At 38.9% G+C, this 15,189-nt stretch overlaps 2 protein-coding genes across 5 annotated transcripts; one reads left to right on the top strand and one right to left on the bottom strand.

The window, feature by feature from the left end:
* The first annotated feature begins 90 nt into the window (after window positions 1-90).
* Window positions 91-7,178, top strand: LOC125204785 (E3 ubiquitin-protein ligase ORTHRUS 2-like). Of its 3 annotated transcripts, none has more exons than XR_007173645.2 (10): window positions 91-704; window positions 1,242-1,777; window positions 3,331-3,456; window positions 3,739-3,838; window positions 3,921-3,982; window positions 4,080-4,182; window positions 4,330-4,468; window positions 4,643-4,857; window positions 4,980-5,567; window positions 6,335-7,178. XR_007173645.2 is itself a non-coding variant. In XM_048103517.2 (9 exons), the coding sequence occupies exons 1-9, from the start codon at window positions 297-299 to the stop codon at window positions 5,388-5,390; spliced, it is 2,100 nt and encodes a 699-aa protein (XP_047959474.1). In that variant the 5' UTR covers window positions 91-296; the 3' UTR covers window positions 5,391-5,834. The 3 variants fall into 3 exon arrangements, 1 of the variants encoding a protein (XP_047959474.1); XR_007173643.2 differs by lacking the exon at window positions 6,335-7,178 and adding an exon at window positions 5,686-5,834; XM_048103517.2 differs by lacking the exon at window positions 6,335-7,178 and having other exon boundaries at window positions 4,980-5,834.
* LOC125204786 (integral membrane family protein) lies at window positions 6,083-7,675 on the bottom strand. Of its 2 annotated transcripts, none has more exons than XM_048103519.2 (4): window positions 7,045-7,675; window positions 6,613-6,683; window positions 6,384-6,485; window positions 6,083-6,328 (listed from the first exon to the last, which is right to left on the bottom strand). In XM_048103519.2, the coding sequence occupies exons 1-4, from the start codon at window positions 7,622-7,624 to the stop codon at window positions 6,218-6,220; spliced, it is 864 nt and encodes a 287-aa protein (XP_047959476.1). In that variant the 5' UTR covers window positions 7,625-7,675; the 3' UTR covers window positions 6,083-6,217. The 2 variants fall into 2 exon arrangements, with proteins under 2 accessions (XP_047959476.1, XP_047959477.1); XM_048103520.2 differs by having other exon boundaries at window positions 6,387-6,485; window positions 7,045-7,674.
* Window positions 7,676-15,189: the final 7,514 nt, after the last annotated feature.

Here is a 15,189-nt window from a genome sequence, read left to right as displayed (position 1 = left end):
CAAATTTAACAAGAACTCTCAGTGCTACAGTTGAATGTACTAAGGTCGCAGCATTTAATATATAGGTATTGAAAAAAATGGGAAGTCAGAGGGAAACGGGCAGAAAATGAAAATTCAAAATGATTCCTCAAATAATAATCTCCTTATCTCCTCAAGTCGGCGCCTTATTTCACTCCAGTAACGACGAAAATCATAAAACCAACCACTCATCACTCCACTCTCCACTTTCCTTCTCTTTACTAACTAGTATTCTAATCAAATTTTAAAAAATCATATTTTTCGAAGGCGATCGTCCAATGGCGCAAGTTAGCAACCTTCCATGCGACGGCGAGGGTGTGTGCATGGTCTGCAAGCAGAGGCCGGCCGAGGGGGAGATCCTCACGTGCAGGACGTGCGCCACGCCGTGGCACGTGCCCTGCCTCCAAACCCTAGCGGACGCGGCCCACTGGGACTGCCCCGACTGTTCCGATCTCTCCGGCGCCATGCCGGCCGTCTCCGGAGGGGGACTCGTGGAGAAGATTCGCGCGATTGAGTCCGATGCGTCGCTTACTGATCGTGAGAAGGCCAAGCGCCGCCAGGAGTTGCTCGGCGGGGCTTCGGAGGAAGAGAAGGAGACGGAGATGAGTGCTGGGGGTGTTTTGGGGATTTTGGGGGACCGGTTCAACTGCTCTATTTGCATGCAGCTTCTCGATAGGCCTGTCTCTGTACGGTTTTCTTCCTTTTGAAATTTCGATCTGTGGCTGATTTGGGATTTTTTGAGGGATTTGACTTTGGTAGTTCTATTACACGGCGTCGTTTCTATTTGTGTGTGTAGGCGCTTTGGTTTTTCTCTGTTTTGTACTCCCATCCTCTTTGTGTTCTTATACATATTTGATTTTCATTTTTGTGTTGGTTGTGGTGGAAATTTCTTTCAGGCGTCGAGTCTACATGAGCCTAATTTATGTTTTGCATGGACTTATCTTATTATTTCTGAGTTATGTTCTAATGCGATGCAATCTCTCAAAACTACCACTATGAAGTATGGATTGGTTTTGATCTGCTTGAAGTTGAATGTATGTAATGTTTCTGATGCATATGCAATGAGTCAGCTGTGCTATAAAATGGCTCCATTTGTTTTATATTGAAATGAAAGAACAATTAGAGATTGTATATTATGGTTCTGTGATATAAGTGTATTTTCCATGTAAACATGTGGAAGCAGCTTCTAAACCTCATCCTTGTGGTCTTCATACTGTTTTCAGACGCCGTGTGGGCACAACTTCTGCTTGAAGTGCTTTCAGAAATGGACTGGGCAACAGCGCATGAAGACTTGTGCTATTTGTCGCAAGATGATTCCAGCAAAGATGGCAAAGGAGCCTAGAATCAACTCTGCTATAGTTATGGCAATAAGAACAGCAAAAGCTTCTGAGCCTAATTACTCTGGAGGCAATCCCAAGATATACCATTTTATCCACAACCAAGATCGTCCTGACAAGGCATTTACCACAGAGCGAGCAAAAAAAACTGGAAAGGCCAATGCATGCAGCGGGAAGATTTTTGTTACGATCCCTTCAGATTTTCTTGGTCCAATTACGGCAGAGTATGATCCGACAAGGAACTTAGGTGTCATGGTTGGAGAAACTTGGGCAGATAGGATGGAATGCAGGCAGTGGGGTGCTCACTTTCCCCATGTTGGGGGCATCGGTGGTCAGTCTGATCATGGGGCTCAGTCTGTTGCACTCTCGGGGGGTTACGAAGATGATGAGGATCACGGAGAATGGTTTCTCTACACAGGGAGGTATTGGATGTAGCTTCTATTAGGCTTTAATTACTTAAATTTTGTTACCAATGAAATCTGTCTGAATTTAATGTGAAACTGGATGTGTATAGTCTCAATATTTACTTTATAAAGGTTTATTAATGACCAGTGCCATGTCATGGTGTGCCAGTATTATGTGGCAGCATATAGCGGCCGCCATACCAGTGGTGCCGCCATGGCTGTTATCGTGGCTGTTTCCTCACGTTAACCCATTAACCCAAAACAACGACCCGTTTATCCAAAACCCAACACATTTATCAATTTTAAATAGGGGTTTTTAGCTTAATTCAACCCCCTCCATATTTATCAGAATCCACAACCTCAACCCTACCTCTCTCTCTCTCTCTCAAGTAGCATAAAAAAATTCTGTAACAGTGTAACTTCAAACAAGAAAGAATGTTCAAACTTATTTGATATACTTAGCAAACTGCACTTAAATATACAATAAATATTCATTTCATGATTCTATTAGCGTCACATTTTATTTTTATACCTGCGTATTTACATACGTTTTCGTTTTCATTGTTATATCCAGTAATTGCAATAATGTCTACCGGTAACGGCTTAAATTATTAGGCGGATTATGCAGTAATAGTTTACGACTTTATGTTTTAGCTGTTATTCCAAGATTCAAAATATTCACATTTTATATTTCATGCTATTATTACTTAATAATATCTTTTATTTATTTATCGACCGCCATGTCCCACCAGCCTTACCGACTGCCATAACCTTGTGCCAGTTTTAGTTTACGACTTTATGTTTAGTTGTTATTCCAAGATTCAAAATATTTTGTTTTTGTCGTTTTCAAAATATTTGCATTTTTATATTTCATAATATTATAATAATAATAATAACTTTAGTTATTTATCAGCCGCCATGTCCCGCCAGCCTTGCTGACTTCCATAACCTTGTGGCAGTTTTTTAAATCGACCGCCATATGCCATTAACAACATTGTTAATGCCATATACCATGTGGAGACAATTTCCATTAATTTTAGCTGATATACGGTGAACACCTTTCCTTGTTGTCCTTGTCCAATACTCTTTAATTAGTAAATGCAATTTGAAGTGGTCAAGTATCATCAGTAATTTGGTGTAGTGATAATTATGTGAGGTAAATTGGTCTATGGTCACAATCAGGCACGGTTATTGGATTAGCAAGATATACTGTTGTTTGTGCAATAGACAGAGGGTATGGCATTTCCAGCAATGCCTAGCATCAGCCATGCCTTCCACCTGTTTGGTGTGAACATGCAACATTGTCTTCTCAATATATCTGACTGTATTACGCTTTCTTGGATTCAGCTAACAAAAATTGTGTGACAATCAAGGGTTATGAGGGAAGTTATTTATAACATTATAATGAGATTGAAGTTGATTGTCAGGGAACTAGTTTGAATAGCTTTTATTGGAAACAATTATTGAGAAATTGGAGATAATTTTTGTGTGCCAAATGTTTTCTTGTTTAGCGTTGTTGTATTGCATACTGATTATGCCAGTCATTAACTCTACTTTATTGCTGGTTACAGTGGTGGACGTGATCTTTCCGGGAATAAAAGGACAAACAAGAAACAATCATTTGACCAAAGGTTTAAAAGTTACAATGAAGCTTTGCGAGTTAGTTGCCGTGAGGGTTATCCTGTACGAGTTGTGAGGTAAGCTAAAATTTCTAATGTAAGTAATGCTTTGTAAATGAGGGATGTTGAGGATAGCTAAAAATTCAATACTTGAATTACTATCTTCTAGTGGCTTTTGTGCTCTTGCAGTGGTATGGACACTTTGAATATTTACTAAAATCTGAACACTTCTTTTACTAGTTGAGAAAATCTTGGAAGCTGTCTAACAAAAACTCTAGCCAGGATATACTAAGTTGTTTCCTGTCATATTTCACTTTATTGTTTTGGTTTCTAATACAGCTTTCTCTTATTTTGTTGTAGGTCTGCTAAAGAAAAGCGGTCGTCTTATGCACCACAGGAAGGTGTGCGTTATGACGGGGTTTACAGGGTTGAAAAGTGTTGGCGCAAAGCGGGGCAACAAGTAAAAACTCACCAAAATAAAGATTTTCATCTGCAAATTTTGTTTATGCCCCCCTTATGGAATTATTTTTGAATTATTATAGGGATTTGTGGTCTGCCGTTATCTCTTTGTTCGTTGTGATAATGATCCAGCACCATGGACCACGTGAGTTGTTTTATATTTGTCTTGCATGCCCAGTCCACAATCTGTACCTCCTAATATATGCTTAAACTCTTAGTGAACTAATCCTTTTGGCTTGTAGTGACAACCAAGGAGATCGACCAAGACCTCTACCTAGCATTCCAGAGTTGATGCAAGCGACTGATATTACTGAAAGGACACAGAGTCCTGCTTGGAATTTTGATGTGAGCACCTACTCTGACCAAGTCATTTTGATGTTTTTTCTTGTGTTGTATTTGTGATTGTATCTTGAGGCTTGCATGGGTCCAGGACTTTAAAATTCTTAGGATACCATTACTTTGAGACTCATCTGTCTAAAATTTTCTGTATAGGAGCCAAAAGGCCTCTGGACGTGGATGAGACCTCAACCACCCAGTAGAAAAACATCATGTGATGGTGATAATGGAAAGACTAAAAAGATAAGAAAAAATCGGAGTGGAACTGGATCTGTAAAAGAAAGGCTTTTGAAGGGTAGCTTTCCCTTTCCTTTTCAACACTGCTTTGATAATGATTATTGTGATTTGTGTGTTTTCTTTAAATTGTGGACGAAAAAACATATTTTGTTTTAATTCGCAATTTGTTGTGGTTATTGTACTTCAATACATTGATTGAATGTTTAACTGTGGCATGGCAAATGTAATGCAGAATTTAGTTGCCTAATCTGCCGGAAAGTGATGGAACTGCCACTCACTACCCCATGTGCTCATAACTTCTGCAAGGCGTGCTTGGAGGGTGCCTTTGCTGGTCAATCTCATGTGAAAGAGAGAAAATCTGGAGGAAGGACTCTTCGAGCACAGAAAAATGTTATGAAATGTCCATCTTGCAAACAAGATATTGCCGAGTTCCTTCAAAATCCTCAGGTACAAGCGTTATATTTTGCTTTATTTCTGCTTCTGATTTTCATCTGTGGCTTATTCTCAGATGCTAGATAAGACTTAAAATGGTTGCAGTAATGATCCAGCTCGACTGATTATCCGTACAGGTCAACAGGGAGTTGATGAATGTGATAGAAACACTACAGAACCAGATGAAGGATGAGAGCTCGAAGGCTAGGGAAACTGAGGATGGCCAAAGTGTGAATTCCAGTGAGAATGCCGATAGTGAGAGCTCAGAAATGGAAGAGCAAGAAGATGCTATCAGCATGGATGAAACACCAGATTCTGTTGCAGAAAATAAAAAGGACTTTGATGCGAACGCTGAAATCTCAAAAGAGGACCAGACTGATAAACCTTTAAATGACTCAGGAGCTCTTCATGATTCAAAGCGAAGGAAACTTAGTGATGATGGTGCTAAAGCTGGAGAATCAGGAGGCACAGAAGATCATGAGATAGCAAAACTTGGCAGGCTTGCTGATAGTGAGAGCACAGAAGTGAATGTGCAAGAAAATGCCTGACAGCAAGAATGAAACACCAGACAATCATGTGAATGCTGTAATCACAAAAGAGAACAAGACTGATAAACCTTCAAATGACAAAAGATTGTTGTGTTTTTCAGCAAAAGAAACATCGTAATGATGGCGCTGAAGCTGGAGATTCAGGAGGCACGGAAGGTCGTGAAACATCACAATTTGGTAGGCCTAAGAGAGTCTGCGTTTGTGCTGATGGTGCTCAAGTTTGACTTTGTATATAGTCTCTTCTCCTTTGTGGTTATCTTTGGACTTATTTTTGTCATTATATTTTACTTGCTAGGTGAGGGTTGGGGCTTAGACGAATGAGAAATAGTTTATGAACTACATTGTTTGTGATTCCATGGGTTCAGTTTCTCTTGGCATAATTTCAAAGAGAACTTTTGGAACTACATGTGGATCAGTGGATGTGATGGCGGTTATCATGTTTAATCCATCGTAAGCTCATCCTTTTCAATTTAATCCTGTACTTGTATAAATCTTTCAATTCTTTTTAAGGCAATGCAGAGGAATATATGCTGGGCTTTATGTTTCTATGCGGTCTTCAATCATGGCATCGCATTTCTTTTATGGAGTGACATTATCTGTGGGGGTCTAGTCTATGACTAGTATGTAGATATAATGTGTGTATTATGTGTAACTCAACCATAGATATTGCTAATATTGTGGCAACATCAAAAGACATGAAACCACTGGATTCTGGATATAAAGCAAATGCAAAACATATATCAACAGGATTTGTAATTTCAGATAACATGTTTTTCAAATTAGTTTACAGAGTGTAGTTTCCTATTTTGACAACATTAGTCGCCTACCTAATTGAGATCCAGCTGATTGTCCTGCTCCTTGAGCCTTCTAATCAGAGCTTCCTTCTCCTCTTCTGGCAATGCATTGAAAATGAAGACTGATTTATCTCCTATATCGTCCTGCAGGACAAGCAAATATTACAAATGGTGACATCAGCAGCAAACAAAGTGATGCTACCTTGATAGGCTGGGTGAACTTTCTTCCCGCAAAAACCACAAAGAGTGCCATCCACACGCCCAACAGAGTGAGTTTTGTTCCTTCATCCATCAAACCAGTCTGTACACCAATTGAACATCCAGACACCAAATGTTAAATAGTGTGAGAAACATCAGGATGATATTTTACAGAGAAATTGGAACCTTAGCCAGGATATTAAAGAATAAGGATCAAGTGTAATCTATACCAGATGCCCAAGTAGAACAGATGGAATGATAAATGTCAATGTACCAGCTTCCAATTTGCCATAGCAAAGGCCTGTTTGCAAATGCATACAAATTAAATTAATTGCAATCAAATTTCACTCGCTTATTGAAAGCTAAGTCCAAAAGTAAATGAGTGATCAACATATCTTATATAGAGAAACTACTCTATTGAGTTTCATCTAACCTAATTCAGTTTTGTTGCAAATTGAACTAAGAATGATGAAATTAAGCTCAAACTTGATATCCAAATCATACCGCCAAAGTAAGCATTAGACATGAACTTCACTTGATTCACCACTACTGACACTCCAGTTTACAAGTACAGCTTCATGTTACATAGCCAAACGACTCGTAATTTGCTACAGTTTCAGTTGAATTTGCAACTAAAATCGCAATAAAATCGAAAACCACACCTTCCTTGAAGACGAGACCAGTCAGAGCCGCAAACAGGGGACCAACAAACCACACAGCCGTAGGATTCTCAACGACGTACTCCACCAAACTCTTCCCCGCCGGCTGAGCTAAGGCGGCGTAAGCTGCTAACGAACCAAGGGCACCGACCGCCCACAGCGCCTGCAGAGTGCGCTTGATCTCCGTAACGTATATGTGAATCAAGTAGAGCGACAGCCCCAATCCACAAGCTCCTACGCCGTAGAACAAATCCAAATTCCTCCCGATCAACTCAGACAATCCCGAATCAGTGTTGTGCAGGAACGCCGCCGACGACGCAGCCACGAACGAGGAGGCAGCCGCGACCAGCCCCGATCTGTAGAGAACCACTTCCTGGACATCGGAAGATTCGACTTTCCAGGGGCCGTAGACACCTGGATAGACGGCGGTTGATTCCGGCTGTTCTCCGACGGCTTGGCATTTGACGGAGAGTGGGGAGCGGGAGATGCGGCGGGTATTGATCGGGGATTGAGTAGGGCGGTGGAGGAGAGAGTGGGGTGAGGGCTTTGGATAGAGATGAAGAATGAAGTTTGTTGAAGTCATGGTTTTTGGGGAATATAGTTAACCGCTAATTTTGGTTTTGCAGTTACGAATGCTTCTCTTTTTTTTCTTTTAAATAAATATTTTATTTTATGTGATAATGGTTTCTGCATTAACGATGATATTTTGTGGTATGTTCATTTTAGTAAATTTGGTTGCACTGCTTTTAAAGCCCAGAATGAAATATGGGAAGCCCAGTTTGTAATTCTATTATGGAAGATGGAGTAGGAAATTTTACATATATGGGCCCATATTAGCCCAATAGCCCATTATACAAAGAAAGCCTTGGACTTTAGTCCACCTCTTATTCGATGACAAGTAAGTTATTCACATAGGAGGTAAGTTCCATATTACTATAATACAAAAAACATACTACTCACACGTACGAATTTGCCAGTCTTATAAAAGAGACGCATCTTACAAGTTACAACACATACGTAAATTTTGTTTTATACTAGAATAGTTGTAAGAGCATCTCCAATGGAGGCTAGCCGGCCGGATTGCAGATCGGTTAGCGCTAGCCGACCATTGCAACCGGCCAACGCGATTACGGCTAGAAAATTGGCTAGCTCACGCCGATCGGCTAGCCTCCATTGCAGCCTCCAAAATCGGCTAGCGGTTTTTTTATATTTTTTAAGGTATTTTAGTTAATTATGTAATTTTTTTTATTTTAATTAATTATGTAAGTTTTTTTAGGATGTAGTACTTTTTTTTAATTTAAATAAAATTATTGCATTTTTTCGTATCTGTGTCGTAAATTTAATTCCGTATTTTGCGTGATTGTAATTTATTTGTTTTTTATAACTTTGTTTATTGTGGCTAGTCCTAGTGCTAGTCCAGTTTCTTGTCCTGGTGATGTGGCATGAGGAGTTTCTAGTCCTAGATGATGTGGCAGGAGGAGTTTTTGGCTAGGCTATTGCTAGCCTATTGCCATTGGAAATGCTCTAAACTGAAAGAAAAATACGACTCCCACCATCGAATAATAACTAGTACTACTAGTTTTTTTTTGTCATCGAATAATAACCATTTTTTTTTGTTATTTTAGTCCGTTGAATCTCATCTCACTTAACAATAATCTATAAGTAAATATTCAATTCAACCATTTAAACTTTATTCATAAAATTAATGTAAAAAGTGGGACCCACATTCCGATAACGTTTTCGGCTTTGCTTGCATGTGGTGTAATAGTCTCACCTATGTGTGGCATGCACTTATGTGTAGTGCAATGTAGCATAGAGCGATTAAATTGACATGATAATGTGATTCTAAAAAATAGTCGAGTGATTAAATTGACATGATACATATATACCATATGTGATTCTAAAAAATAGTTATAAACCAAAAATAGAGTATAAGAGCATCCATATCGGTTCTCTCTAGGACGCACAACGTCCGTGCCGCTGGTGCGGCGACACCCTGACACGCTGGTGCGGCACTGCTCGATGCATCGAGCACGTCCGTGCCGCTAAGCAGGCTGACGTGGCGGCACAGTATTGGCCAACGACCAATTTCTTTTATTTTTTTATTTTTTAAAAAAAAAATTGAATTTGATTTAAAAAATCGTTTTTAAATAAAAAAATATATTTTCCCACTTCCCAATAAATTATATCCGTTTTCTCCCCACTTTTAATATATTTTTCAATTTTTTTCCCAAAATTCACATTTTCATCTAAATTTTCCACCACACTACACAATTCTCATCTAAATTCTCTCATCAATTCTCAGTCTTTCACTCTTAAAAAAAATGTCCGGCTCCGACGATCACCCCTCTGATTCCCACGGTTGGAACCACGAATGGTTCGGCTCACAACCATTCCCTAGTCCGAAAATGCAATTCTCAGCCCTTTCTCAAACCCAAGGTTCTCAAGTTCCGGGTGGCTACCGGCCTTACCCGGTGGACGACCAAGATGCCCCGATGGGCGATACGGGTGGGCACCCGAACCTGACTCGGGAGGGAGCGGCGGCTCTACTCCTACTCCCCCTACTCGTGGTTTCCGCACCCCGTACACTCCTACGGAGATGGATCAGTTATTCAATGCTTATTTGATTATCTCCAAAGATCCGAAGGTTGGCACGAACCAAAACGGCGATAGGTTTTGGTGGCGCGTCTCTCCTCGGTACAATGAAAACCGGCCGGATGGAACCATCTATCGCAATGAGAGTATGGTGCGCAATGCCATTTTCACAGCCAACGACGAAATCCAAAAGTTCCAGGGGTATTACCTCTAGGAAGAGCGGTCCGCGGGGAGCGGCAAGAGCGAGCTCGACATCATCACTGCCACCTTGGCGACCTACCAATCCCTAAATTACAAACCGTTCAAGTACCTCAGCTCTTGGCAGGAGGTGCACCATCATCAGAATTATAAGGGGGGGCGTAGCATCCTCCTCCAGCTCCTCCAGCAAACGGTCGAGGTCGGTATCCCTATCCGACGCCGGCGAGGATGAGGTGGCTAGCCAGCTTGCCGAAGCTAACTTGGGTAGCCCCGATGCCGGCCTGAGCAGTTCCCAACGCCGGCCGCAAGGAAGGAAGAAGGTGACGGCCAACCGCTGTCGCACCGTGACTCCATCCGCCCCCCCGCTCCCGCTCCCTTTGTGCCATCTCAACCCCCACCAACTCGTTGTGGCCCCTCTTGGCTCAACTCAATATGGCCGATAGGTCTCGGATGACTGCGAACAGCTTGATGCACATGTTTCAATGATTCGGGGTCTTCGACAAACATTGGGGATAGAGGACTAGTCTTCCACGGGGGTATTTTTTAGCCTTTAATTATGTAAGTTTTAATTTGTAGGATTTTAATTATGTACTTTTTTATTTTTTAGGATTTTAATTATATATTTTTATTTTTTAGGATTTTAATTATGTAGTAATTTTTATTTTTTAGTATTTAATTATGTAATTTTTATATTGTAGAAATGTTTTTAGTAATTGAAGTATTTAAATTAAATAATAGAATGATGGGACTCTTGAGCTTGTCTTTACGGATGAGCATGAATGTGAGTGTTGTGCTCTTACCTAAGAGTAAGGAGTAAAAAATGAATAAAAGTGAGTCCGGACTTACATTCATGTTCTTTGACAAGAGTACGGAAGTGGATGCTCTAAACATCGAACCAGAGGGAAAGAAATAATTTTGAAAAGATAGAGTGAAAGAATGTGAGTAGGCCGAACCCGCCAAAGCCACCATCAAAACTAACGTTAGTGATGATGGGGTTGCCAAAAGAAGAGAGTGGTGTCAAATCAGCTATGGCATCTCTCTCTTACAGTCTTACCAACCTCCTCACATGCAAAATCCTAAGCCAAAATTTATGATTTATCATTCCCAATTATTACTTTTGCAAAACACTAACAAAATTCCTTTTTAATCCATTTGTATTTTTTTATAAAAAAATTCAAACTTAAATGCCACTAATGTTTTTTATTAGCGAGCAGTATTCCCTCTGTCTACCATTAGGAGTCTCATTTATAGACGGCACGAGTTTTTAATAAATGTTAAGAAAAGTGGGTGAAAAAAAGTTAGTGAAGTAGAGGGTCCACTTGTATATATGATATACTTGGATTTTACATAGTTTTAGAGGGTGATAATGTATGAATTTGATCATATTTCATCTATTACTGGGTGTGTTTATATCTATTTCTCTATTATGTTGGTATGTTGACATTTTGTTAAGAATGTATAGAAAAATGTACAAAATATGTGGATGTGCAACAGTCTTGGTTTGAGACAATTTTTACTAAAGATTTTGAAGTACAATCAGCCCTTAATGCATAACAATCACTTCGTCTTCGAACGAGCTTCGTGTGGGTATCTTACACGCCTCAATCGGAGTCCTGTAGAACAAGTTATGACCGTTTTACGAACACTGCGTTGTCCAGAAAATTTCACGTGGTCGGGTAAATTAAGCACCCAGCCGGGTACGGTGTTTCTGCGCTGAAACGGTCAGAAACTGGTCGAAAATGACCACCCGGTCGGGTGTAGTTTACTCTTTATAATTCCACCCAGCCGGGTACGCTATTTTGGCGTATTCTTTAGCCAAAAACACGAATTTTTATGGGAGATTAAAGGGAAAAACGCCTAGAGTTCACGTCATTCTATACCTACCGCCTCCAACACTCACACACACCCCAAGAACACTTTGAGAGAAAGAATTGAAGATTGAAGACTCTAGATCGGAAGATTGAAGACTTCATTTCATAGATTCGTTCCACAGGAGTTCTTAGTATCCATCTCTTATGTCTTTCATTGAATTCTTTGTTTCAAATATGGTTTTTGTGAAGAACATGAGTAGCTAAACACCTTCTTGTAGAATTCTTGGTGGTGATGCACTAATTTTATAGTTTTTATCCAATTAATTTTGTTTCTTGACTTGCTCTTGTAGTTACTTATTATTCTTGAGTTTATTCCTTTGAATTGCTTGATCTCTATTTGATTGTGTAGAATTAATTAGATTAATCGGGAGATGAAATAATTAATCTAGAAATGAGAATAATTCACACCTTAATGCAATAAAACTCGGGAGAGTTGAGGTTTTGAGTGAGGTCTTTGACCTAATCGAGCTTTTGGGAGTTAAGGGATTTAGGATTAGAAGGGGACTTCAATCCTAGCACCAAATCTGCAGATTTCTCACCTGGGGAGGGGGTTTAATATATAATTGTGGTCGACTTAGTAACTCTAGAGACACAAAAAGGTAAGACAATTTGATTGGATAAGAGTTTGGAATTGTGCATCGGATCCTTGAGTTCTACAATTTCTCCATGTTATCTTCTCACTCCGTGTTTACTTGCTTTTACTTGTTTATTTGCTTATTATATGCTTTTAGTAATTAGAAAAAAAATCAAACCTTTCCCGATTCTCTAGATAGTAGTCAACGTTTGTTCGTGGTAGTTAAGTTGGTACAAATTTGTCTCTGTGAGATACGATACTCTTACTTGTTTTATGCTACATTAGCCCCGTACACTTGCGGGTATATCTCGTGTTTAAATAATTCAAGTCAATATATAATTAGTTTTAAATGAAATACGAGTGGAATGAGTTAGTGGAAGGTGGAACCCCAGTACCATTTATAGTAAAAGTAAATCGGGACTCATATTCGCGGACGGACTAAAATGAAAAAAATGAGACTTCTATTCACGGACAGAAAGAGTAATATTTATGTTTGCACAATTTTTCAGCTTTATGTCTATTCACAATTTAATTTGTCTTTGTCATTGTCTTTGGAAAGGCGCACGGACAAAAAATGCGCAAACATCAAAGTCCAAAATAGAAATAAAGCTAAAAATATGTGCACGGGTAAATAAAACTGCATAAATGTTCTCCATGGATTTTGAGGCATTTAAGTCTGAAAAAATTGCAAAATAAGGAGTCAAAACGTGTTGATATCAAAGTCTATGGATTACCCATAATATTTTTATAATTTAGGGACTGCGTACATACAAACGACGTATAAATGTCAAAGTTCAAAGACCATTTTTATAGTAGACTCTTAAAAGAATCACGAGGATATATTGTATTGTTGCATATGAATTTCAAGAAAATGCATAAACCCCTTAGCTAGAGGTGCCCACGGTTCAGGAACCGGCGGTTACGGTTCGTCATCGCCGGTTTCGGTTTTGGAAATTGTTGAACTGGAACAGAATCGCGAGGGTGTTTTGCGGTTACAGTTCCGGTTCCAAAACCGCCGGTTTCGGTTTCGGTTCTGAACCGGCGGTTTTTCGGTTGTTTTTCACGGTTCCAAACCGTCGGTTTTTTGCGATTTCGGCTTGATTTCACGGTTTTCCGGAAATTTTTCGCAGTCCCGGTTTTGAAATTTTTTTAACCTGAACCTGAACGGTTCCGGACGGTTACGGGCGGTTCCCGCACGGTTTTGGTTCGAAAATTTTTGAACCTGAACCGAACCATGGTTTAAAAATCGACGGTTTCGGTTCGAGTAAATTCTCACGGTTTCGGTTCAGAACTGTAACCGGCGGTTACGGTTTCGGTTTTAACCGCCGATTCGGTAAACCTTGGGCAGGTCTACCCCTAGCTAATTACTGTTGATTTAACTGGACCAAAAGAAAACTTATTATTCCTAATAATGAGTATGAACTGAAACACTTTGCTCTGCAACCATGTTATGCACTGATCATGAACACATAGGTTAGATCCAATAAATTACTGACATGTCAACATAGACAAGAACTAGTTCATTGTAGGCTGGCTATTCTCGTTTCACACTTGAGATGTTCTATATTTTCTTTACAATAGATTCTTTAGTGTAACGCACACTCATGTAATAATTTAGATGAAAACTACAAGTCGAAACTCATGGATTCCTAAATGCTGAAGCACACGAAGTGTGAAAAGGTTTACATACATCTCCTCTAAAGAAATCATTCTCAATACAATTTAGGAATCAATATTGAGTGTGGTGTAGCTATCACTAAAAAAACTTATTTTAAGACAACAAAACCAGAGACACAATTATTTGCGTTGGAAATTCATGAAAAATACAATTTAGGACGCAAAGAAAGTGCATTTCCATTTCCATCTCTTAATTTTAATTAGAACTCTAATAATAAAGATATTTTTTAAAATATTAATGATATATTTACAAAGTTAGTATTCTTAACTCCTTAGCTATTTTTTTTTTGGTTGTGTATGTGTAGCGCAAATGAATGAATGAATGACGTGCCCAAATCTAATTTATTAGGCTTTCTATATGATCTTTATTTTTTATTTTTATTTTGGAAGGCCCACTAAACACATTCTTTTACATGCGTAATCTTCACGAGGAGAGCCTTTCCCTCTTTGTCTCTACCTTTGTATTTATCCGCACATTAATTTCCAACCGTGACTAGGTGGAATTCAGTCATTCACCCTTACCATTACCTAAACAATTTTGAATAGTAGTATACATATAAATTACATTGATTTGTACGGATAAAAGAAAACTATATTATAAAACTCAAATATCACATCCGTATCCAAGTTTCCACGCCTCAGATTTTCTTTTTTCCAGAAAAGTTTCTTTTATTTTAATTTGTAGCTTTAATCTTTCCAGGTCATGAGCTAAGCTTAGCACGCTTGAATTTTCATTACTACATACAAGACTAACTTTTCTTGACATGGTAACAATCTTTTCAATTAGAACTTTCCAAGCATCACTTTAGTTATTCATTAATAAAAATCTCTATATGTTAAAAGTAGAAGGAATTCTACTTTTGATCATAGTGGTCCTCGGCCTAATTCACTTTCAATAACACATAATTGGATTTGACATATAGTACTATGAATACTACTCCTCTTACTTAGCTATATCAATGTCAGCATGTCATGTGTTCGATCTATTGCATTGAATTAGAAATCATGTTTCATTACATTGATATAATATCACACGTACAATGAATCGAATTAAAGATATCGGGTCACATATAATGTACTATATATTTCACCAATAATATAATTTATGATAATATGAACCGAATTGCAGAAAGAGGATAGATATGGGGAGGGACCAATATGAATTATTCTATATATGATTGAACTCCACTAGTAAACAAGAGAATGATTCCATGCAAGTTGGAATATTAGCAA

Source organism: Salvia hispanica, chromosome 6 (genome assembly GCF_029641045.1).
Source record: "Salvia hispanica isolate PSC_SH4W2 chromosome 6, Shi_PSC_v1, whole genome shotgun sequence".
Lineage (NCBI taxonomy): Eukaryota > Viridiplantae > Streptophyta > Magnoliopsida > Lamiales > Lamiaceae > Salvia > Salvia hispanica.
This window is presented reverse-complemented; position numbering and strand designations above follow the sequence as displayed.

Excerpts from the sequence above, each read along its gene's own strand:
- LOC125204785 (XM_048103517.2), top strand. The coding sequence starts at position 297 with ATGGCGCAAGTTAGCAACCTTCCATGCGACGGCGAGGGTGTGTGCATG. Across the intron at positions 705-1,241 it reads TTCTCGATAGGCCTGTCTCT|ACGCCGTGTGGGCACAACTT; the intron begins GTACGGTTTTCT and ends TACTGTTTTCAG. Across the intron at positions 4,183-4,329 it reads GTCCTGCTTGGAATTTTGAT|GAGCCAAAAGGCCTCTGGAC; the intron begins GTGAGCACCTAC and ends TTTTCTGTATAG.
- LOC125204786 (XM_048103519.2), bottom strand. The coding sequence starts at position 7,624 with ATGACTTCAACAAACTTCATTCTTCATCTCTATCCAAAGCCCTCACCC. Across the intron at positions 6,684-7,044 it reads TGGTCTCGTCTTCAAGGAAG|GCCTTTGCTATGGCAAATTG; the intron begins GTGTGGTTTTCG and ends ATTTGCAAACAG. Across the intron at positions 6,486-6,612 it reads CTGTTCTACTTGGGCATCTG|ACTGGTTTGATGGATGAAGG; the intron begins GTATAGATTACA and ends ATTGGTGTACAG.